The 24992-nt window shown below is 45.5% G+C and overlaps 2 protein-coding genes across 16 annotated transcripts in view; one reads left to right on the top strand and one right to left on the bottom strand.

The window, feature by feature from the left end:
• Window positions 1–24992, top strand: part of LOC144158352 (uncharacterized) — a 246877-nt gene that overhangs the window by 88663 nt on the left and 133222 nt on the right. The window lies entirely within an intron of this gene.
• LOC144158348 (uncharacterized) overlaps window positions 8134–24992 on the bottom strand; it is an 81624-nt gene continuing 64765 nt past the window's right edge. For 13 of the 15 annotated variants that reach the window (XM_077689169.1, XM_077689167.1, XM_077689170.1 and 10 more), the window contains one exon: window positions 8134–11635. In XM_077689169.1, the coding sequence (XP_077545295.1) occupies window positions 10351–11635 (1285 nt within the window). In that variant the 3' untranslated portion in view covers window positions 8134–10350. Of the gene's footprint in view, window positions 11636–13285; window positions 13372–24992 lie in introns of all 15 variants that reach the window. The other 2 variants (XM_077689182.1, XM_077689183.1) reach the window with 1 other exon arrangement.

Genomic DNA, 24992 nt, shown 5'->3' with positions numbered 1-24992 from the left:
CGCTCGCCAACCCTCGCAGCGCTGCGACGAACTGCCCGAGCGTCTCTCCATCTCGGCGGCTCCGGTTGTTCAAGCGAAAACGCTCCATTAACGTCGACGGAGCCGGGCTGAAGTGTGAGCGCAGCGTGGCGAGCAGCTCACCAAGCGACTTCTCGTGCGGCGTGGCCGGCTTGAGCAGGTCGAGCAGGAGAGCGAAGACGCGAGTCCCGCAGCTGGCCAGGAAGTTGTCGCGCTGTTTTGCCTCGGGTGTGTCGTTCGCCCAGAAAAACACTCCGACTTGTTCCTCGTCGACCGGCCAGGCGGACCCTTCACCCTCGAACGGCTCGAGCCTCCCGTACAGAGGCATGGCGTAATGCCGACTGGCTTGAGGGGGCGGTGTGTCGACGTTCTCGGTGGCTTCGGCCGCTCCGAGGGCTTCTTCCCTCGTCGCCAGTGTCACGATTTAGCCCCGCGTTCGTGAACCTGGGAGGGTAGGGGTACCCTCCAGCCGAGAGACGATATGCAGCGTGCTGGTGGTGACGGTGACTGACCGTGAGCAGCCGTGCTCGGTGGTGTTAAAGGGGCACTGACACAAAATTTCGAAGGCGAGATAACTTCGGAGATAGATTGTTGGGAACACATATACATCATCTGCAAAATATCAGCGGCGAATACAGCCTAGAACATATTTAAAAACAATTTTAAAGTGTGCGAAACGCAACCGAGCAGCCAGAAGAGGACCACGCGCAATCGACATCCCGAGGATATGGTGTAAATAAACGACATCTAAACACGTCACGAGTTTGTGTTTGCCGCTTCCGCACTGCCGGCGTTTTTCGCCGGCTCGCCCGGCTCGCCGCTCCAATCGGAGGGCCGGAGGGCGGAGCTTCTGCTCTCGAGAACGAACGACCCGATCGTTGGCGGCGGAGGCGCCGTGATTTCGTCACCTCATCGGGCAGCTGGCCGCGACCAAAGTTCTACAGCGATTCCAGGCACTCTGTTTCTATTACTGTTTATTACCATTGGATGCGAAAACGCGCCCGAGGTACGAAAAGCCCACTGAGCTAGCCGCACGGTCACTGTGCAGGCGGCGGCCACGGCCGCGAAGTGGCCCAGGCAGGCGCAGGTAGCTCGAGTGATAGCTTGTTACCGCTGCACGAAATTGTCCCCAAGTTCCGACCATGGTGGGTTACATGAGAAGGGAGTTCATGATGCGATGGCGGGTTGCATTAAAAATTGTCATCTGCACCGCTTACGAGAGCGGCACTCGAATATCCGCCGCAGTGCTAAGCCGAACACATTTGTAGGCGGACCTGTAGGCAGACCGGCCGGCTGCTCCCAGCGCGCGTCTTGCCACCCACTGTCTCGAGCGTCGCGCGTCGTTCTTTAGCCGCGGTAGTATTTGCACTCGCAGCGCCTGCGTCACATTTACGGTCGCTTTTAATTAAGCGCATCACGAGATCAGTATACGTGGGGGCATCCGCAGAAACTGCCGTCGATGCGGATTCAACAGTGCTACGGCGGCTCTCCTCTGTGATATCCCTCCGACGGTCACGTGGTCAGCTTTGTTCACACAAACTCCACAAAATTCATCGTTTCGCGGCACTCGCCGAAACCGAAACTGCGACTGGCCGCATTGAAAATGCCTCTAAGTAAAAAACCGTCGCACGCTGAAGCAAATGAGGTTTCTACAGGTTATAAGTTGGTCACTAGCTACTTATCGCAACAAAAAAAACAAGATGCGAAATGTTGGTGTCAGTGCCCCTTTAAAGGGGGCCTGAGATGGATTTCAAAGTGTTTTTGTTTGTGTCAGAAATCTACTCTATAGTTCTTGTAGAAACAAGTCCAAAAATAGTAAGCATATTCGCTCACGCTAACAAAAGTTATTACCCCGACGAGACAGAACTATTTGTTGGCTCGGCGGCTTGCGATGACGACATAGTCCGACGACCTCGTCCGAGGCGAAGCACTCATTTCATGGTTGGCCGCCGGAATGTCCGCGGTTTTTGACGGCGGCGGTTTGGTTTAGAGCGTCGTCGTTACCATGGTTACTTCAGCGAGTGGGTCGCACATGAGACGACGACGTCCTTTTTTTTTTTTTAGCTACGTTTTCAGTCTTTACGGACTTTGAGCAGGAGATACTGGTGATTGCGGAAGTCGACCTTGCATGCGCGAGAGTTTCCGTGAACGGTAACTTATTTTTACCGTCGCTACATAGCGATACAGAGGCTAGAATTTCTACCGACTGTAGTAGCGAGCCCCCTGCGCCGGCGAAATGTACGCTCGCGTTTTGATTAGATTACCGGAAAGTTCCGAGTGAACGCCCTCCCCCGAAACATCGCCCACCCCCTTTTACGGGTGAAATATTCAATTTACTGAAAGACGCGCGCCCACCCCGTAAAATCCACGGCTTTAGCGCCGATGAGTGAACAAAACAAACCCGAATGATCTCTTTATGTGTAGATGCGGTCACTTATTCGTCCTTTCCGCGCTTGACCCGAAATTTCGCCCATCTCGTATTTTTCACTTGATATCACTGTACTTAAATTTGGGTGGGCGTTCTTCCGGAACTTTACGGCACAGCAAATGCGCTGTGCTCTGCGCTTCATGCAAGCAATTTTAGTTGATGTTGTTTACTACATTCTTGCTAAATGATGATCAGGAGCACGATAAATGACATTTTTTTTTTAGAATGAGCGAGCAAAATTTCCGCCCCTACTCCAGCTTCCCACGCTTCCAATGGTTCAGAATTCTTCAGATGCCTTTATGAACTAGCATAGCTCTTTTATGCTTTCAAAATCGTCTTGCGCAAGGTAATATAGGTAACTGCGGAATCATTACAATATATCTTACTCATTTTATATCGAAATATTTAGCGGTGGCGTGAATTCTGGTTAATGCAATACTTGGTCCTAATTCTTTCCACTAGATGGCGGCGTCAACGTCATGTTTTCGATTTTTTAAGCTCTACAGTAGAAGTATACGGCTCTTTTAAAAAATATATTGTATTGTGAGAGTTCAATCTAAGACGTCTAAGATTCAAGCCATTTAAAGCGTAAGCGAACAGTTCTGGGCAACAAACGTTTGTGTCATTTGCTTTGCGACAAATTCGCCAGATGTCGCTACTCGGCAGAGCCGGTAAGCCGGAATGCAGAAACCGCAGAGTGCAATCCTTTCGTTTTCAGCGGCAAACGGCTACTCTTGCTTCATTTAACACGGTAAACGGTAAAGCGCGCTAAGGACACTAGGCAACAGGTTCATTCAGAAGGCCGGTGCAGCAAACCACACTTTCCTGCGATCATGACTTGATGGGAAGCAATGAAATGAAACTCTTTGGCAGTTGTCGTTACGGGATGAGCATGCTCTTGCCCTTGTCGCGACCGCCGCAGAGAATCAGCTGCGACAGCGTTTGGGCTTGAACTGATTTATTCAGCCCGTGTGAGCGCACTTGAGCGTGCGCCTCGTGATCACGAGCAGTGCCCGGCGTCGTCCAAGCGCTGCGTGCGGAGCTCCTCCTTCGCCGTCGGCGCGGCGCTCCCTTGGCGCGCCGTTCGTTACCACCTCTGAAACAACGTCGAGGCTACGCTCGAAACACAGATGGTGCAAAGAATCCTTTCGCGTACAGCGTCCAAGAAAGCAAATGCAAAGAAAACTGAGACACGGAGCGCTGAGCGATCACGCTGGCTGCAAGCGTCGTTGCTCCTGCGCTCACTGTATCCTTCCGCCGAGAACGGAGGAGCGTCAAGCCCGGTTTGGCCCGGTGTACACTCCGGTATAAAACAAATATGTGTGACTGTGTAAAAGCACCCACACACAAAAGATGTTTTTTGTAGCTTTCTGATGTTTTTACGCTCGTAAAAAATTGATTAAATCAAGAGCGCACAAACACGTCACGATTAGTTCAAGAAATAGCCGTTGCGCTCCGATACCATCGACCCCCCAAAAACCCCCATCTCAGGGGCCCTTTAAGGGACACTGAAGTGATATGTAAACATTGCGGGATTACTAGCGCAAATTGTAGTCCGGAGTCCCCAGGCCATGTTTCGACTACTCTGGGCGCGTTTACGCGATTTTATTTAGTAGAAAAATTAATTAGAAAATGGTGTCCTCCTCTCTTTACGCTCGCCCATTTTCTGTGGCGTTTTAGTGTGACGTCGAGAGGAGCCGAGCTTGCAATTCGCTGCGCTACTGCACGGCTCCCCGGCCTTCAGGCAGAGTCAGTCGGCCCAGCGTTTCGTCCGCCGGCCACCGACGGGTCGTCGCAATTCGTTCGCTCAGTTGAAACGAAGCCAGGACACGTTTGTGAATGGAAGAATGTGCCTTTCTTTACTTGGTTAGTTTGTACACTGTATCTAGCTAGTAGCTCCAAGTCAAGGTCGCTACACACAAGCGCTGCACAAGCGCACATGCGAAGCTTCGCTGACTGGTACGCCAGTAGGAAAATATAAGGCCTTTTGAAGGCGGGAGAAGTGTCAGCGAAGTCAATATAGGTACTAAGGAAATAAAATCAACTGATATTTTTACCGTACAGCGTAAAACTAGGGTGCGGGAAGCACTTTTTTGCGCTGGGCGAACAAGCACAGCGGTCAGCAGCACGACTATGCATCTGCGAACGCTTTTCCGTCTAAGAAATGAAATTTCTAGACGTGATATATTGTGGAAACTTGGGGGATGCTTACTGCACGAGCGCAAAACAACAGTCACCTAAGCTGCTTGACATGCCAAAACTAAATAAAAGTGTAAACTGGTTATGCAATATATACCTCATATTACCAAGGTCAGCAGAGGCCGACTCGTGGTCGGCGGGTATAGAGCACTGGGTATATCATTGCAAGAGTTTTGCAAGTCGCGAGTTCGAATCCCCGCGGGCGCGTGCTGTTTTTTTTATAAGTTAACTTTTTCATTTTCCGCCGATGTTTTCTATACTGAGTTCACCTTTTTTGGGGCCAAAACGTTAATTGCTCCACGAACTAGTTCACAGAACGCGCGCAGGCTGGCACTGGCCCGCTAGCGAGTTCTCGTTGGCGTGCTGTTGCCATAAGCACCGACTGCTTGCGGGCAGTGGGCACAGGCCAGAATCAACAGACCCTTGGCCTGGTGCGAACACGCTTTTTACGATACAGGCATGAGTGAGGCAAGCTCCAAATATGGGGGAAAAGCGCATGGCATTTGAGCGTCTGCGGGGACGCGGAGGGCGTTTTTGCACTGCGTAGGCCTCGGCTAGTGAATGCTACGATTCCAAGCCGTCCTGGGAGGCTTATCTTACGATTTTTACAGCCGACAACATGGCAGAAGCACGGTACGATGATTCCTGAGATATTGAAAATGCCCATCCAACAACGCCATCGGTTGTGTTTTACAGAACCGAAACCGAAACTTGTTTGATTGCTAACCTTGGGCATCGTCCAATCACGGTGCTCCCTCCTCCCAACGTCACAGCTTTAGTTGGTGCGGCCGCCGCAAACCGCGCATAGTAGTTATTCTTCTTTTGCACTTTGTAAAACAATTACCGATTTGTCAACCGGATAAACGATGAAAAGTGGGCTAATTTGAGCCAGTCTATGCAGTGCAAGCAAAAATAGGAGCTTGACAAATTCACTTCAGTGTCCCTTTAATTCCACGGCCACCCACAATGTTGCCCACCGAGCCTGGTGGGGCCACTGAACCTAGCGGCCAACGAATATCTGGGTTGGGGGCGCCACACACTTGTCACAAGCGGCATCCTTGGTCTTCGAGCGCTGGGCAGACATTCATGCGGGGCCCAACCTTTCCGAATTTGGAATACATGTCGCGCTTTTTTGTGTAACAAACACCGGTACTCCGCACCGTGGTAGTACACGCAATAGGGCACTTTGTTAGCCTCACTGACGATGACCACCGAGTTTGTTCTTCCCATTAACCTTCCTTGAAGGATGGCAGGGCCTTTTTTAGACGAGACTTCTTTTAATGTCTTCCGCGGAGTCTACTCGGGTATATTATGTATAACCACCTTTACAATGTCATCCGGTGGCTCGGCGTACTCAATGACATTGAAAGACTTTCCGGCGATGCTGACTTTTGTAAGTGAAGTTTACTTGCCGCGTTTCATGCTTGGTGTGCTTGTCATGATAAGGTTCCTCTCTGTATTACCTCACAGCAGTTTTCCCTCGACTTCCTGCTGCGCGACGCCGATAGCACAACATATGCCATCACATAGCCCTGCGGAGCTTACCTTGGCAACGTCAACGGCCTCCGTAGCCTCAGGATGATTTTAATGTCCTCGTGTGAGAACGCTGGTAGCTGAGGAGGCTTCTTTTGTCTTGGTCGTAACTGATGGTTTGTTGCCTGGCCTCCTGCGTCAACTCTGGCCATGCTCGTCGCCATTAGGCCTAGCTAGGTGAGCACTCGTGTGCCCCGTTGCCTGTGGCTCACGAGCCAGCCTTCCTCTGCTGTACACTCTTTCGGTAAGGTCTCCTCACCTTCCACCCTGGAATCTCCCAGAGGCATCCAGTCAGTCAGCAGCAGTGGCAAATGCATAAACTCACCTGGCACCATTTGATCAGTCCTCAGAGTTAGGAGGAGAAGGCCACAGAAAGAAATGAAGTCACCTGGATTTCAAACACTACCTAGTCCTGCCTGGCAAGAAAGGTTGCCTGCACCTCGGCCATTGGCATATTTTCGCTTATATTCGTTTGTTTAGAAGGCATTTGCATCAGGGGGAGATGTTGCAAGGCCAGCCTCATATGAATGCCTTTTTAACACATTGGGTGAGTGCATATAGCAAACACCGAAACTGCTATGCCACTGTTGACTTGGCACAGGGAAGCCTGAAATTCTGAACTTTGTTTGCTTGAAAACCGTCTAAACATCGGGCACGTCTTGGCTTCCCCTCACAAGATTTGAAAAGATTGCTTCAGAGCTCTATTGACCTTCCATGTTCCGTGTATTGCCAAAATGCGACACCTTTTTTATTTTATGCCTTAATTTTTAAGCCTCATACACGTGTATTTCACAAATTCTGAAGCAAACGAGCCTATAATAATGCAAGCGCACTTCCTTAAAAAAACGTGTGCTTTGGTCGGGTTCGTTCACGAGCATTAATAGGCTGCTGGGATGGGAAATGCACCTTCCTAGTATGGTTTTATGAACTAAGACATTAGTTTTGTGTGTCATCTTTTCTATTTAAACTTATACACAATTTTTCTATAAGTCACACATGCTACCGCGCGCTTTTGACTCCATTGTTTGAGTTTCGTGCCAATCCTGAATGTTTGGGTAGTCCAATTTGCAATGCTTTAGGCAAATAAAGCATCTTTATTTTCTTTTTCTGAGTAAAATGCTTAGTAAACGCGTTTATTTACAACTCGAGGTTCACGGCCAATAATTTTCTTTTATTTGTATCTGCCGTGAGCATCGTCTGCTTCATTATTCCTATAATACCCACAGTGGGCCATGAATGCCTGCCGTTAATGTTCAAACTATATAAAATCCACAAAATGTGTACCGAGGCTATAGTTTGAACAGTTGAAAAGTTTTGTTTGGGCAGCAGAAAATAACGAATTCTATAAATCCAGACCATGTGGGCCAATCCAATCCACTGTTCATGGATTTTTCGAAATCAGCGGTCATGCGTGTTCTACGCACTTCAGTTCGAACGCTTAACTGGAGGAGAGCCTTGAATTTTATTCAAATGCCTATTGTTACAACTGTGAATAAAGGAAGAGTTTGCGCAGCCATATGAATTGTGTAGTGAGTTCAATTCGTCTGCAAGAGCTCAGCGACATCGCAGTGATCCACAGTTGTCACATTGCTCATGGCCTTTCCCTGGTGAGTATTGTGCATCTGAACATTACAAATGAAATATCAGTCTTTTGCCCGTATATCTACTTGTACTTTGTTGTACTTTGTTGCTTGCATAGTGTGAAACGTGCCTTCAAACGACAGCAGCAGGGCTGCAGACGGGACAGAGCGATAAGTAAACATTTGCACTTTGTTTCATTTTCACCCCATCTGCTCTGTTGGCTCCTGTCTTCTCACAAAGTTATGTATTCACTAGCCCATGTTCAAACTCTTGTGAAGCGTGTCACAACCAAAACAGTTGGTGACGCGATCTTTAAGGGATTAAAGGCGCACGTGGATGAGTACATAACAGGAAAAGAAGACAGGACAAAGTGCTGAACTACCACTGAGTTTTATTTTGACAAGACATACAGACTGGGAAACATCCAATAGGAATGGTAACACCACATATCTCGCACACTGCCAGGTACACCCGCTCCTTCTACTGCTGATGCGGTGATAATTTGCCGTAGCGGTCTAGCTGTGTGAACATTTTGTCCATATTCTCTCACACAGCCTCATTTCCCACTCGTATTTAAAGGCACTATGCCTTACATGTCTCTCCCGCAATTGTGTTCACAGCATAGGTGTGTTTTGTACAGGGGGGATTAAAAGAAATGCGAACGGAGCTCACAGCCTCCGATGCATACGGCACCATCTGGCTGCACTCTCATTCAACTGCGCGCATGCGTAGTTCTTTCAGAGCATTTGAGAGTGTGGCTTACGTTTATAGGAAACACTTGATCAAGAAGCAATGCTGGTAATTCTCAGGTGCCCTTTCATGATGCCTAAGTCCCTAAATCATTAAGTCCATAATATTGTCATCACACAGACCCAGAAAAAAACCATATTGTCAATCTAGTTTTTAATGCCATAATGTCTGTAAAATTTAAAATTTTCAACTAATGGTGTGTAGAGTTCTATACAATGCTGGAATTGCAGTGAATGAGATTGCGGATCAAATGGCCATTGCTGGTAGCTTTACAAATACAGTGGACATAACAATACCGTACACCGACCTCAAGCCACACAAGACAACACCTTGCAAAAGATAGAAAGCCGACTGGAGTGCACAGACAAACAACAAGTAACACATACAACCACACTTAGGACGATACACTACTGACTAAAACAACAGATTCATCAAGTTGCCCTAGCTAAATTACAAATGTGCCACACACACACGACACACTCCTATCTGCTCCCTGGATCTCCAAGACCCTCGTGTAGCAGGTGTGGGGAGGGCCTATCCTTAATTCACAGTCTTATTGCATGCAAAGCACTCCCCCAAAAAGACGCAAACACTTCCCTCAACTATAGACAACACATTCAACTACACTCAGCATTGTTTTAGCTGATGATCCCATGATTCCTATACAATGCACTCTACAATGCATACTGTCCTTCCCACTATTATAATAACCTAAATTACACGTAGATTCAATGAACTTATGCTTGTGCAGAACACATAAAAAGGATGTAGGATAGACATATTTATGGGTCTTGCATACGTACTGCAACAGTGTCTATAAATAGTACCACTAAGGAAGCATAGTGTAGGCAGCTTACAACCGTACCATGACAGGTGCACTGTACAATCTTGTCACGATTTAGACGGGTTTTTTGTAGTAATAGCAACAGGGAATAGATGTAGTTTTGACCCTAGTAGTACCTCTCCTGGATACCTGCAATGTTGATTGCTTACATATCCAGGATATCTGTAGCACATAATGCAGTTTTCTGGGGAAGTTCCAGATCGTTGTAAGCTGCAAAGCCCACCCAGATGAGGAGCAACATGCCTACTAGAAATGCAGACTTGAGCCAATACAAAAATCCATAAATTCAATATTCCAAAACCTCGACATAACAGAACCCGCCATACCTACAGCTTTGCTGGGTTCCATCTGCACAGAGTTTTAAGGCTCTGAATATATACACAAATATTTAATCTATTAACCACACTACTAAACCTAAAATTAGGATTTCAACACTGTCTAGTTACCACCATTTTAGAGCGCATCACAGAGACAAAACAATAAATGAATGATCACTACACTTATCATGGAATTGGGTATCTTTAGGAAATCTCTTTTTGGTTGTACAAATTTTTTCACTTCCCAGTTTTTCAGTTTCAGGTTTCCCTTTACAAAACTTTTACAGGCAGCTTTATACCTGTGCCCACCACTTGAAGAAAAGCAAGGTTTGACTTAGTTTTCATCTTTTTCCACAGGTTCTGCTTAAAGGGCTTTTATAAGGTCTGTGGTTGTCCAGCCAATTTTTTGTAGCATAACTGCTTGAACTGATAACACTGATACAGTGATCATCGGGGAGTGGTGAAACTCATGATAAATTAGCTGTTTCAAAAACCCGCGTCATTGTTCCACCACATGCATGGCCCAGGTATGTTGGCAAGGAATGCTTCTGCACTGCAAACAATCCCGACTTTCTGCCAGTGTGCGATCTCTCACAGTGCAATATGTATGCGCCAAAATTTCAGTAACCTTTTTGTTGCTGCGCTGTCAATGCGACGTACCAAAGTTTGTTTTTGACACGTTATGAAGTAGGCGTTTTGCTGGTATGCATTTTCCCACATGTCTTAAGTGGCTGCCTGTCAGCAAAGCTCGACTGGCAGATGTTGGCAGGGTGCAATATTTCATGCCTTTCCAGGACAGCTTTTTCAGAAAAAGTATTCGGACAGAATCTGCACATGTAAGTCTTCTCACCTGAGTGCACTTTTTCATGCGTGGTCAAGTTGCTTTTATCAAAAAAACTCTTCGGACAGATACTACAAACGTAAGGCCTTTCCCCAGAGTGCACTTTTTCATGCCTGACCAGGCTGTGTTTTTGAGAAAAACTCTGCTGACAGAAGCTACATACATAGGGCCTCTCGCCAGAATGCACTCTTTTATGACCAGTCAGGTGAGATTTATTACGAAAGGTCTTCTGGCAGATGTTACACACATAAGGGCTTTTGCAACAGCGGAAGATTTCATGATCAATGAGATTGCACTTTTTCTTAAAGCTTTTCTGACAAATTTTGCAGACGTAAGGCTTTTCATTCGAGTGCATCCTTTCATGACAAGCCAGTTGGCTGCTAGTATTAAAGCCACTTTTACAGATGCTACACACGTAAGGCTTCTCAGTAGAGTGTAATCTTTCATGAGAAGCCAGTTGGCTGCTAGTATTAAAGACCTCTTTACAGATGCCACACGTGTAAGGCCTTTCGCCAGAGTGCAATCTTTCATGAACAACCAGATGGGACCTCGAAGTGAAAGCCTTGCTACAGGTGCTGCACACATAGCACCTCTTAGCAGAGTGCAATTTTTCATGACGAGCCAGTTGGCCACTTTTAAGAAAACCTTTATGGCAGATGCTGCACGCATAGGGCGACTCAGTAGAGTGCAGCTTTTCATGTTTAAGCAGGAAACGTCTAAAAGTAAAGCTCTTCCGACAGATATCACACACGTAGGGCTTTTTGCCAAAGTGCAACCTTTCATGAGCCACCAGGTTAGCTTTCTGAGCAAAGACCTCTTGACAGATGCTACACACGTACGAACTCTCATTAGAGTGTGCACTTTCATGAATAACAAGGGTGGTTCTGTAAGTGAATTGCTCATTACTGGTGCTACACATGTCGGAATCCTTGCCAGAGTGCATTCTCATATGTGTACCCAGGCTGCATTTTTTACGGAAGGCTTTTTTGCAAATAGTGCAGATGTGAAGCATCATGGTAGCACATCGCTCGCCAGGATTTGTCTGGTGGTTGGACTGTCCACAGGAGAGGCAGGAATACAGCTTCCCTCCAAACAAGAGCTTCTTGCCGTCAGTGCAAAAATTCCTAAGTAGAAGAAATAAGACAGAATTGGAATAAACTGTGCAGTAATAATAACGACCAGATATATGTCAACTGCATATGAGTGCTGTTGTAGTTTTGTAGAGTGCTTTATAGTACTGTTGCTATTCAGGGAATCCAAACTTTCTCGCTGCACAGCCATTATGACCTAAACTATGGATGTATGCATTGGTATTATCATAGTCCCTAAAATTCAAACTGGCAGTAAGCCACACTTTTAATGCAATTAACAGGTTTTCATTCCCAACTCAGACCAGTTTGCATGAGTACTAGAAGTGCACAGCAAACGTTGTGCAAAAAGGATACCGTATTTTCCGGTGTATAAGTCGCGTTTTTTTCTGAAATATTCGTTGGTGCGTCTTATCCACCGGTGCGACTTATGTATGAAATAAATCTGATTCGCGACGGCCGCGCGTGGCCAGCGCACGTTGAGACACAGCTCTATGGTGTAAATCAATCCCAAGTTCACTGGTACGGCATTTCTCATAGCCCATATGTCGCTTCGGGACATTGCACCAAAGAATTTTCAGCTTTTCCTAGTCAAAAAGAATGATAATGGCCTGCGACAACCACGCGCCACTTTAGGCCATGCGCAGTAACTGCAGTTCAGAATAAATTCAAAGTAACATCAAACTGGGTTGCAAAAACAAAATGCAGCTCATTAACTATTACAGACAGTTACTCTGAAGGAGGTAAACGTGCTGGTAATTTTGAAAATGACAGCTTGGAGATGAGTTTTGATTTTCGTGCTGCTTCCCGTCGCGTCAGTTCCTTCCGCCATGACACCTTTATTGCGTTGATTTACGACAGCATACAAGATACGCGTGACGTTTGGAGAGGTGGCCAAATGGGTCTCCGACTCTTGGGACTCCATTTCTACAAAAACAGGTGTAGCCGGGTTGATAAAGGCCGGAATAATCCGGTCCGCGAGTGGTAACGATGTTGGCGAAGAAGACATCAGAGAGTCGGAGGATGACAGTGATGCACCGGTGGAACTCCCACTGAAGATACTCAATTATTTGTTAGCGAGTCTGAGGAAAAACATTTCGATGGTTTTGCATAAACGCTGTCCGTAAGTACATGCCATCTGTGTGTATCCATAAACCATTTTTGAGAAGTTAGTTATGTCCAGACTTTGGATGTTATATGCCCGTGTCTAGCCCTGCTTACAGGGGGATGCGTTACTAGGCGGCGGCCGCCACAACCATGTACTTTCGCCGCACTTTCTAACGATCTGATTCAATATGAGTTTACCTAATTAACAAGTGCGTCTTATATACCAGTGTGTCTCATACAACGGTGCGACGTATATACGGTTTTTTTGGAAAAAACTGTCATTTTGAGGGGGGTGCGACTTATACAAAGGTGCGACTTATAGACCGGAAAATACGATAAACAACTCGCGCGCATTGCAGCACACGTTTACCGCGACACACAGTACTTTGATTACAATGATATGGTTTGTAACATCCCTTTTAAAATTAAACCTAAGGTCCGAGGCATTAATTACAACTACAGTAGAATCTCGATAAACAGAAATCGCTCAAATGAAGCAGTATCCTGTAGTTAGTTAGGTTTGTATTCAAATAACGCAAAAAAAGCTTTCAGCCATCGGAAAAAAAATTTACGCGTTACCGTGTAAACGGAACCTAAAATAGAACTTCTTGTCAGACCCCTGCCATGAGCATCAGCTGCTGAAGATACTGGTCCTGGAGATGCAGCTACAATCGTTCAAACAAAAAAAATGAAGCAGTTTTTAGTTCACAGTAACTACTTGTTGTCAAATAAACTATGTGAATGCTGTGCTTAAATCTTTTGTAGTTTTCTTGCTTTCTGAAAAACTATCTGCTACATTCACCTTCTACTGCTTAGACTTCCATGAAATGGTATCAAGAGTGTGTATGCACATAGTTTTGCACTTTTGATTGATTGTTGGGTTTAACACGCTGACGCAACACAGGCAATGAAGTGCGTCATAGTGGAGGGCTCCGGATTAATTTTGACCACCTGGAGCTCTTTAACGTGCGCCAAAATCTCGTACACATGGGCACGTTTGCTTTTCCCCTCCACCAGAAAAGCAGCCGCCGCGGCTGGGAATCGAACCCGCAACCTCGTGCTCACCAGCGCAACGCCTTAGCCATTGAGCCGCCACGGCGGGTCACTTGCACATCTCTCGCAGTAAACGAAACTCCTGTTAAATGAAACTAATTGTTGCTGTCCCTTGAAGTTCCGTTTATAAAGAGTCTACTGTACTGGAATTTGAATGTAACCGGCTGTGCAGTCGGGCAGTGCTCTAGCGTGCAGTGGCTATGCGGTGTGCACCACAGCTTTTAACGCTTCCATCATTTCTTTTGCAAGGCTAGCGAGCCTACTGTCAAACATAGCAATAACTAAGTGTGTAAACATGGCAAATCAGACTAAAAGTTAACTTTCCAAATGACTATCACAAGCACACCCAGCACGTTTCACCATCTGGGCACTGGACATGGTAAAGCTACACACACGACATTGCATTCGATGAGCTCCATCTTTCCAGCCACACAACTTCCCATAATCTGACTCATGATCTCAGGCATACTTGTTGCGATAACGTCTTTGTTGAGTACCCCAACATATGAAATGACTGTATAGAAAATCAGCCGACCCAATAAAAAAATGAACTCAAAAGCACGCACTATGCCGTTCTGGCTGCCATCTTGTGTTGCCGCAGCAATGACCAATCAGAAAGGTCGTTTCAGCGCACCCCAACCAGAGGGCCTATCGCGCTTCAGCAACTATGGCTGGCTTCATTTTTGCACTTTTCTCTTTATGCCATTTCTGCGTTTGTGAATGAACGAAGAAAAAAGCGACACCCAGAAATGGAAAAAGGACCACAATACTAAAATGGCCACACCCGGTGGCGCCGTTGCGGAGACACAGCGCTTCGAAAATTGGGTTTCTTGCCTTCTCGCGCTGTTTTGTCACCACAGCCGATAAAACTATTTTTGATGCCCCTCTCTGACGGTTTTTAGTAGAAAACATTTGCAAAAGCGCAGAATACAAAACATAGCATCCACACATGTGGTTTTCAAAAAACATTTTGGCCATTTCTCAGAAGTTGAAAGGCGCGTCACCCCTTAAACAAAGTCTGCCGACTGAGCGTTTCAGCTTTGTTCAATATGTTACGAGCTGGCTTAGCTCGTCACATTGGCATACCGTGCACACTTCCCTTTTACCGTCCTGTGCTCCAGTTGAGCTAGGTATTTATGTTCACACACTTAAAGATTGTAAAATCGAACAGTGCCTTCCATATTTTGAGGAATGCCCTGAAAACATGCTGCCTCTAGGAAACTAAATTTGTAAAATCGAACAGTGCCTTCCATATTTTGAGGAATGCCCTGAAAACATGCTGCCTCTAGGAAACCAAATACAGTTTCAAGGTGCAAACCAAAATTTACAAGCTGGCAGGTTTCCCGCCGGCCTTGATAAAAGTCTTGAATTCACAGCGCAAACGAGAAACGAGGACGATAGGGAGAGCACGATGCACAGGTGCTGACTAACAACTGAAGTTAGCTGCTGTGACATCTGGCATATAAATACAGCAGAAATCAAGGCAACAAAGAAATCGACACATAACATGTGAAAATAAAATATAACAAATCCGCCATCACTACCACCATGTTCTTACAAACCGTCTAGATAGGTGATTTCTTTTGCTGATAGCGGCGCAGAAGGGACGCTTACACACTTTTCTTCACTTTTTGCTATTTTATGAGCCTTAATAATTTCCCTCGTCAGTTTATGCTTATTTTTACACATTACTGCAGTACTACTGAAGATAGGCTCGCACCCAGGTCAGTCCCTACAATGTACTCCTAGATGGAAGCTTTTGCTTTTTTCCACGTTGTAACTGTGTTCCTTAAGCCTATCATTATTACATCTCTCTGTCTGCCTGATACATTCTCTGCCACACAATAAAGGTATGCTGTAAACTACATTTGCGGCACATGAGATGAACTGTCATTGGTGCTTCTTCCTACAAACCGCAGAACTTGGGATATTGCTATTAACGTGTCTACAAATTCTGGAAAGTTTATCTGGAGCTGAAAAAACAACTCACATCGGCACGCTTGGCAATTCTTTTTAGAATATGCGACAACATATGTATGTTCGGCAATACTGAACCTTCCCTCTCTTTTTGTTCTTCCAATCATTTTTTTGCCTAGCCTTCATTTGCTTCAATAAACCTCTGGCAATGGATGTCAATAGATAGACAAGATAACCTGCATTAATTAGGCAATTAACCTGATCCATGAAACTAGAGTGTATCATTAAACACGACTTAACAAGTGAATTTTTCAGGCTCAGATTCGCAAGCGTGTAAGCGTACCATCTGACGCACTATCAGCAAAAGAAATAACCTATCTAGATGGTTTGTAAGCACATGGTGGCAGTGATGTCATGGCGGATTTGTTACATTTTATTTTCACATGTTATGTGTCGATTTCTTTGTTGCCTTGATTTCTGCTGTATTTGTATGCCAGACGTCACACAAATAAACATCAGTTGTTAGTCAGTGCCTGTGTGTCGTGCTCTCCCTATCGTCCTCGTTTCTTGTTTGCGCTGTGAATTAAAGATTATGGAACACCAACTCGCCCAACCATCAACGTGGTGAGATTTTGAGGAGGTAAAACTCACAACTGCACAAATGCAAATACCAAGACTCAGAAAAATGGCTGGTGAAAACGACTCTTTTGCCCTATGTGTGTGTAGCATTTGGCATGAACATGATACATTTGTACGGCTAATAACCAGCTGGTCTACGGCCTACTGTGCCTTGTCTATGGCAAGTGTCCAATCTTCCAGACTCCAATGGCCTTTGATCATTCCGTATTCCCTGCGGCATGCTTTCTTGAGGTCTCCTTTGGCGGGCAGACTGGCCCACCAATGAACCATTAGGCACTTCTCCCAGGTGGGGCACGAACCTATGCCTGTTTCATTTACTCCAAAGAGATGGCTCTGATACCATTCTTTCTGGTGTTTGGTATACTTATTTGAAAGGTACAGAGCTGTTTTGTGCGATTTTCACATAATCCTATGCTACATTCCAAAGTGTATGGAATGTAGAAAACATAGGAATTCAAATTCATAGGAATTCACCAGAAAACATAGGAATTCAGTTTCCGTGATAGAAATATTTCGTTTGAAAAATAGGCGAGCTCTAGAAGGACCATTAACTATGCTTTGTGGTTTAAACTGTAGATGCATATAATAGTTGAAGCTAGCTTGCTTCTTAGCTTACTTTTCTAAGCATTAAAGCACGACAAACACACGACCGGCTTGCCAGGGCATCATCCACAAAAAAACACTTTTTTCACGTTCATCCTTGTGTCACTTGGGCTGCTGCTTGTATTGATGGCTGCATAGCTGCCAGTGCAGTGTTTTCAAGTGCTGTGTGCTGAAGCTTCAGTTTTCTCGAGTGTGTGGACATGCTTTCTTGCATGAGTTCGTTCAACCTTCTTTGATGAGGGCCAAGAAATGCACATCCAGTTCTCAAAATTTTGTCATGGGCGTAAAATTTTCGTGAAGTATGTTATGAACATTCCACGCATTTACTATGGCACTTTCAACCAGCAACTCAACGAATACCTTCCTGTACCACTTCAGTCCTTTTCAAAGACAGCTGCAGTAGGACACCATTTGATCTCTTAGTCCACGCCTTTTTTCGCTGTGTTGTAGTCAAGAACAGCCCGAGGCTTCATGATCACTGCGCCGCCCCTTCTTTTCTTCCTGTTGTCCACCAAAGTTGCTTCATGTTCGGCAACAATTCTGAGCATCAGAACTGCCCTCTCACCCATCCACTTCTGTACTTTTACTCCATCTTTGGACTGCAGCCCCATCACACTGCCTTTCACAACCTTCGCATAGGTGATATCTCTTGGCAGTCCTTTTCTCATTGAGCGAACTCTACTGCAGATGAAAGTGTGGTCTTTTAGGAGGCAAAGAGCAAGCGGAAAGCTCGTGTAGAAGTTGTCTGCATACAGTGTGTGGCCGAGTTCCTTGTAATTTTGCATGAGTTTCAGCATACACCTTCAGCATGCCAGATGCCAACTTGTCAATCAGATATCTCAGTAACCACCCTTGTACACACCTTGAAGAGCTTGACAATGTGCTTGTGGGCTTTTCCTAGAATATACTGTATAAACGAAAGTCAGCTGTGCCATGGCGCCATTTTTGCATTGATTACAATTTCCTTTCCTGTCTCAAACACAGTGGCAAAACTTCCGTTCATAGTGTCAACCAGAGGCTGGATCTTGAAAGACACCATCCTGCGACTCTGCAAGCAGTTCATTGTCTGCAAAATGCCAGAACCTCAAAAGCAAGAAAAAGTGGCCGCGGCTCATATTTTGACAAATTGTTTCAACTCCATACAAGTCACCTTTTCCCAGTAGTGACTCAGAGTAGGAAGATAGACAAAACCAATGCAAATGAGTAATCCAAGAAACAATTTCATTTTTTGCACGCTGGTTTATACCTAATCCTCAACCGTGATTAAGCTTTGGGAGTAGTACACTCCAGCATTGCTTCTGCAACCCTAGTTGTCTCATCGACCATCATTTGCCAGATATCCGTAATAAACATTGAGTCCAATGTCAGGGCATCATGGCTTGATAGCAACTAAATGACAGTGGGTGACTAGAGTGCTGCGCCACACAAGAAGTCGTTGCCGGCATCTATTTCTCTAGAGATGGGCTGAGAGAAACGAGAGTATCGTCACCAGAGTTGTCCGCCTCAAAATCACCTGTCAGGTCCAACTCACCATTCGACGTGCTCTCCAATGTTTGTGATGGTTCATAAACACTGTCTTCATTACTGTCCACTGCTGAATATCTCATACTGAAGCACTTGACTCATCTGCCGATGACCGCAAAGCTCCCAATGCATGCTTTTTTTTATTGCGCTATTTTCCCATACGGCATAAAAAAAGGACAGTGACGAGCTTCCCGCTAAAACTAAGTTAATTTGCTTCCTCTGCGTTGTGCTTTCTTTTGCGTCCATAAAAGGCATGAGAATCTATCAGTCGCACTAAAATGTCTCAGGGCACCAGGAAATACAAATAAACTCTGGCGAAATGTTGGCAAGGAACACAACAGAGAAATAGGCCACCATTTTGCTCCTTTCATATATGTTTGTATGTATGTATGTAGGTATAAGTATATATATATATATATATAGAAATAAGGGTTGGCAGTCGAGAAAACCTCGGAAAGCAAAGGGGAGGATGTGGTAGATCATTTTAACAGATTAAGAATTTAGAAAGAAAGAAAGAAAGTGAAGAAAAAATGCCCGCCAGGTGGGATCCGAACCCACGACCTCCAGAATACCGGTCTGGAGCAGACATATATATATATATATATATATATATATATATATATATATATATAAAGGGTGTTTAACCTAACTGTAGCTGGAGTTTAAAAATATGCCGATGCACCCTAAAACGGCGCAACCAAATGCATGTTGCTCAGTTTTGCATGTATATACACTATTTTTTGTATTTTGCCTAATTAGATAATTAGTCCATTTTGATTAGCCAACCTTCAAACCAATGCAGCTAGGCAAAAAATCCCAATTAGAAAGTTGAAGAGTGGTTTTCAAAATGGCCGAATAAATACTTCGTTTACCTGTGCATATGGTATCAGTGTTTTTGAGCTTACCGATGACGCCTGCGAAATACAAAAAAAAAACACATGGCATGCCCGCTCACGCGACGTGACTGCAGTGCTTCCAAACGTTCAGCGCACGAACAGCGGTAGGCGCACTGCTGCTTAAAAAGCAACAGGTCAGCAACATAGGCATTGGCTATTCAAATGAAGCTGGCAAGCGTTATCACTTGCGCTGCATCAAGCGACCAGCGGGCGTGGTGGTGGTGGTAGCTCCGGACAGCGATAAACAGATTATTGTGGATTCCCTGTTAAAACGCAGGGATGCCTTTTTCATGCCGCCGTTTCCCAATGTGGAGAAAGCAGACATGATCCTTGCCCTAGGAGCTGCATGCGGACAGGGACGGCAGGCTGCAAGAATATTTCAAAGCTGGCACCCGGGTACATGCCCCAGCGTGATGACAATAATCAATACCTACGAGTCGCTGAAGAAAACCGGACGCTTTGCAAGAAAGAGGCACAGAGCTCCAGTCATCAGTGATGAGGTTCGCTCCAGCGTTTTATCTTTCATGGCGGCTAATCCACACGCTAACACGCGTACCGCGAGTGCACAGCTCGGTGTGTCGAACTCAACTGCCTGGAGGATTTTGAATACAGCTGGACTTCACCCCTATCTTGTGCAGTTGCATCAATACCTGCAGTGAAGAGACCTCCAAAACAGACTATACTTTGTGAATTGGATTTTGATTAAGGAGGAGCAGGATCCTGAATTTCTCACCAAAATACTCTGGAGTGATGAGGCGAAGTTTTTCCAAAAATTGCCAAGTAAATATCCACAACGGACACTATTGTAGTGAGCAAAATTACCACTGGCTAAGATCCCGCCACCAATATCAAAGGTGTTTTAACATTTGGTGCAGAATATATGACACCACAATCATTGGTCCAGTGTTTTTTAACCGCACTCTAACGGGCAAGAGGTATGTAAATGACATCCTCAAAGGGCCGGTTAAAGACTTCTGCTGCGACATGCCACTAACCCGTCCTGACGCAATGTGGTATCAGCACAATGGGGGCCCAGCCCACAGCTGCAGTGAAGCTTAAGCATGGCTTGATGTGGCCTTCCCAAGGCAATGGATAGGGAGAAACAGGCCTGTCCTGTGTCCAGCAAGTTCATCCGACCTCAGCCCTCTGGACTTCTTGTGGGACTATATTAATGATCGCATATAAACGACCACTCCAGAAGCCTTATAGGAGAAGATAACTGAAGTCTGCCGCGGCATTTAACCAACCGCGCTCAAGGCAGCGACAGCAAGCCTAAACAAAAGATCGCAGTGTTGCATTGCTGCAGACGGTGACCTATTTGAGCACTTGCTGAAAAGACGCATGCAAAATAAACGCAAATTCAGAAAAATACTGCGTCTGGCAATTTAGGATACTTTTAATCTATCATTTTCCGCCTCCTGAAAGATTAGTATTCATAGGCATGTTGAATTTGCATCCAGCAATCGTGAAATGATGGACCTATTACTGCTGGCAGCACAAGCGATAACCGCTGCCTCTGCTTATCGCTTCAAAGAACCACCAGGGGGTAGCACATGGATGGTGTAAATGGCACAGCCAATGCCTACGTCGCTGACCTGTTGCTTTTTAAGCAGCAGTGCGCGTACCGCTGTTCGTGCGCAGAACGTTTGGAAGCACTGCAGTCACGTCGCGCGAGCAGGCATAGCACGTGGTTTTTTTTTGTATTTTGCGGGCATCAACAGTAAGCTCAAAAACACTGATACCAAATGCACAGGTAAACAGAAAGTATTTATTCAACCGTTTTGGAAACCGCTCTTCAACTTTCCAATTGGGATTTTTCGCCTAGCTTCAGTGGTTTGAAAGTTGGCTAATTAAAATTGATAATTATCTAATTAGGCAAAATACAAAAATAGTGTAACTAAATACAAAACTGAGCAACGTGCATTTGGTTGCATTGTTTAAGAGCGCATCGGCCGACTTTTAAACTCTGGCTCAAGTTAGGTGAAACACCCTGTGTGTGTGTGTGTATATATATATATGCATTACGAGGCACTGGCTCCAGCAGTTCGGATATGCCAATTGCTAATCCCGACCTCCGACCACGGTCTACGTGGCGGCCGCTGGGAAAGAAGACGTTCTACGTCTCCCGCGGTAGTCGAGGGGCGGCGCTAGTTGACCGGCCTCAGAGCTCTTGTAAATATAAACCCCCGCTTTAAAGTCGAGAGAGAAGCCGCTGCGGGATAGCGTAATGGCGAACGCAATGCACCGGTTATGCGGAGATGTGGGTTCGAGTCCCGCTCCTGGAAAAACGGCGGATTTTTCCTCGACTTATATTTTCGCTTATTTATCAATGTATCCAAGAAACGTGACAAGCACACGTCATTCGGCCCTATTAAATATTTCGAAAAAAGTCAAATAGCACTGGCAATGACGACTGCAACCTTGATATGTATCTTTACCGAGTCCCTCGTCCCGTATCTTTCTGTTCTGCTACATGCATTACGAGGCACTGGCTCCAGCAGTTCGGATATGCCAATTGCTAACCCCGACCTCCGACCACGGTCTACGTGGCGGCCGCTGGGAAAGAAGACGTTCTACGTCTCCCGCGGAAGTCGAAGGGCGGCGCTAGTTGACCGGCCTCAGAGCTCTTGTAAATATAAAGCCCCGCTTTAAAGTCGAGAGAGAAGCCGCTGCGGGATAGCGTAATGGCAAACGCACCGCACCGGTTATGCGGAGATGTGGGTTCGAGTCCCGCTCCCGGAAAAACGGCGGATTTTTTCTCGACTTAGATTTTCACTTATTTATCAATTTATCAAAGAAACGTGACAAGCACACGTCATTCGGCCCTATTAAATATTTCGAAAAAAGCCGAATAGCACTGGCAATGACGACTGCAACCTTGATATGTATCTTTACCGAGTCCCTCGTCCCGCATCTTTCTGTTCTGCTACATGCATTACGAGGCGCTGGCTCCAGCAGTTCGGATATGCCAATTGCTAACCCCGACCTCCGACCACGGTCTACGTGGCGGCCGCTGGGAAAGAAGACGTTCTACGTCTCGAGCGGTAGTAGAGGGGCGGCGCTAGTTGACCGGCCTCAGAGCTCTTGTAAATATAAAGCCCCGCTTTAAAGTCGAGAGAGAAGCCGCTGCGGGATAGCGTAATGGCGAACGCACCGCACCGGTTATGCGGAGATGTGGGTTCGACTCCCGCTCCCGGAAAAACGGCGGATTTTTTCTCGACTTATATTTTCGCTTATTTATCAATGTATCAAAGAAACGTGACAAGCACACGTCATTCGGCCCTATTAAATATTTCGAAAAAAGCCGAATAGCACTGGCAATGACGACTGCAACCTTGATATGTATCTTTACCGAGTCCCTCGTCCCGTATCTTTGTGTTCTGCTATATATATATATATATATATATATATATATATATATATATATTTTGTAGAACAGAGACGTATGGGACGAGGGATTCCGTAAGGACACATATCAAAGTTGCAGTCCTTATTGCCAGTGCTGTTTGGCGTTTTAACAGTGTTTTATAGTGCCGAATGAGGTATGATTGCCTTTTTTTTATGCAGGAATAAATAATTGAAAATTCAAGTCGAGAAAAAATGCGCCGTTTTTTCCGGAAGTATATATATATAATGTGGTTGCATCTGAAACCTCAGACAGCAGCATATCATGCAGTGTTCTTGAGAGTGGGTCACTGGTGAGCCACACCGCACGCACTATGAAAACATTCTCATTGAGCGCATCGTGGGTCACCAGTGGGTCATGGCATTTAAAAGCAGAAAAGTACTCGTCTGGTTATTTATATGCCTTGCAAGAAGAATCATATCTGTACATTTAAGTGCGATGAAGTTATCACATCAGCAAGCAGATGCATTCCCGTAACTTTGCTGCCACGTAGAAGGAGCACAAACCGTGGCGTACTGGTGATGCACAATGCGTGAACGCGTTAATTCACTGGAAACATTTAAATATTTTCCCGCAGGCTAGGGAAGATGACAGAATGTGCTGGCATCGATGCATTTGTATGAACCATACTCATAGGTCTTAGCTAACACATGAACTCAAAAGAGGGGATAGACACCATTTGCTTACTAAAACAAAACAAAAAACTCTTCATTCCGTGGAAGTGTGGTGCCATGTCTGACATTCCGCTCATGTGTAAAGTGATTTACATCAGATAGGACACTGCCTAAATGACGAGTTGTGCCATCATTAACTCCGTCATAACTGGCACAGGCAACAGTAATCTTGCCATCTTTTACTGCAAATTCAAGTGCTCACCCCGCCTTGAAAAGGCTATCAAAAGGAACAAATACATGCTACATACCCAATGAGCAAAACAGGGGAGAATAATGCAATCCATTAGTAACCAAGATTCTGTTTTGATTCTTTAAGCTTCGTTGCCCACGAGTGTGACTCGCTCCAGTGCTTATCACATGTTCAGTCACTTGTATTGCTTCAATTTTAAATTTGGTGCTTTTAATGTTCCTTTCTTTGCTTCTATTTTTGTCTGATATATTACACAGCCCGTACAGTAAACGTTTATATCGTAGTAAGTGTTGTGTCAAGCTTGGTTTCATTTTTAAGTTTTAAATTCTCATAAATGTGAACCAATCAGGTGAAATCACTACCTTAGTCTACACTGCATTATGCTGCTATAACCACTACTTGACGACGAAACTTGTTGGCATTTTTGGCATTCAAAATGTTCTCTGTAATAAAGTCCACATTAAGTGTAAATTTATCTATTGCATCCATGGTTGCGCAGCTTGTTTCTATTTTCATTTATACAGACGCATACTCCACTAGCAATGTTGCACTTTATAATTTTTGAATGTGCAAGCAAAACACACCTGCCAAACTGGATTCCCACAGGGGTAGAAACAAACTGCTCAAGCTGTGTCAAGGGGTGGAGCTAAGCAGGCTCACGACATGGGCTGAGAAAGGTGAAGGGCTTAGCCTTTAGCTTTTCACCCCGTAGAGCGAAAAGAAAAAATAGACTTGAGCTCTCTAGACAAAATTTGGAAGAAAGCCCAGCGTCATGTATGTTGACGCAGCTAAATATAGACACCACAAGGCACATGCGATCGCCGCAGTAAACACCAGAGGATCTCCTTTCATTACCACAACTATCAAGACCCTCAATCCTGAGACAGTGGAAGAGGTGGCGATGGCCTTAGCACTTTCCCTGTAACGCAACCCAATCAGTCATCTCGTATTAAAAAACCGCAACACAAAATTTCGCTGCCAGCTAAATCTCCAAAGCAACACTCAAAACTTCCAACCAACACCTCCCTCTGTACCCCGTAGAACTGATCTGGACACTGGTGCACTTTGGCTTTGACAGAAACGAGGCAACTCACAAAATGGCCCGAGCCTGACCAACCATGTGTTAACAAGTCTATATCCAGAGCACGAAGCCAGATCTGCAAGGGACAGACTTGCGTTTCACAATGAAGTTACACAATACTGCCTCCCCTGCCAGGTCTACCATCTGGTTGACAAAAACTTAGGCAACGAGCAAGCACACGTCTGGTGCCTCTTACAAATGAACGCCTTCCCAAACCACCCAAGGCTAACACATTCAGCCATCAGTATACCCACCCCTGATTACCTCCATGCGGTGCCACAGCCAATCTACCACACATAATAT

Source organism: Haemaphysalis longicornis, unplaced genomic scaffold (assembly GCF_048455015.1).
Source record: "Haemaphysalis longicornis isolate Haplotype H1 unplaced genomic scaffold, Haemaphysalis longicornis Haplotype H1 scaffold_10, whole genome shotgun sequence".
Classification (NCBI taxonomy): Eukaryota; Metazoa; Arthropoda; class Arachnida; order Ixodida; family Ixodidae; genus Haemaphysalis; species Haemaphysalis longicornis.
Note: the sequence above shows the minus strand (reverse complement) of the source record. Positions and strands in the feature narration are given on the sequence as shown.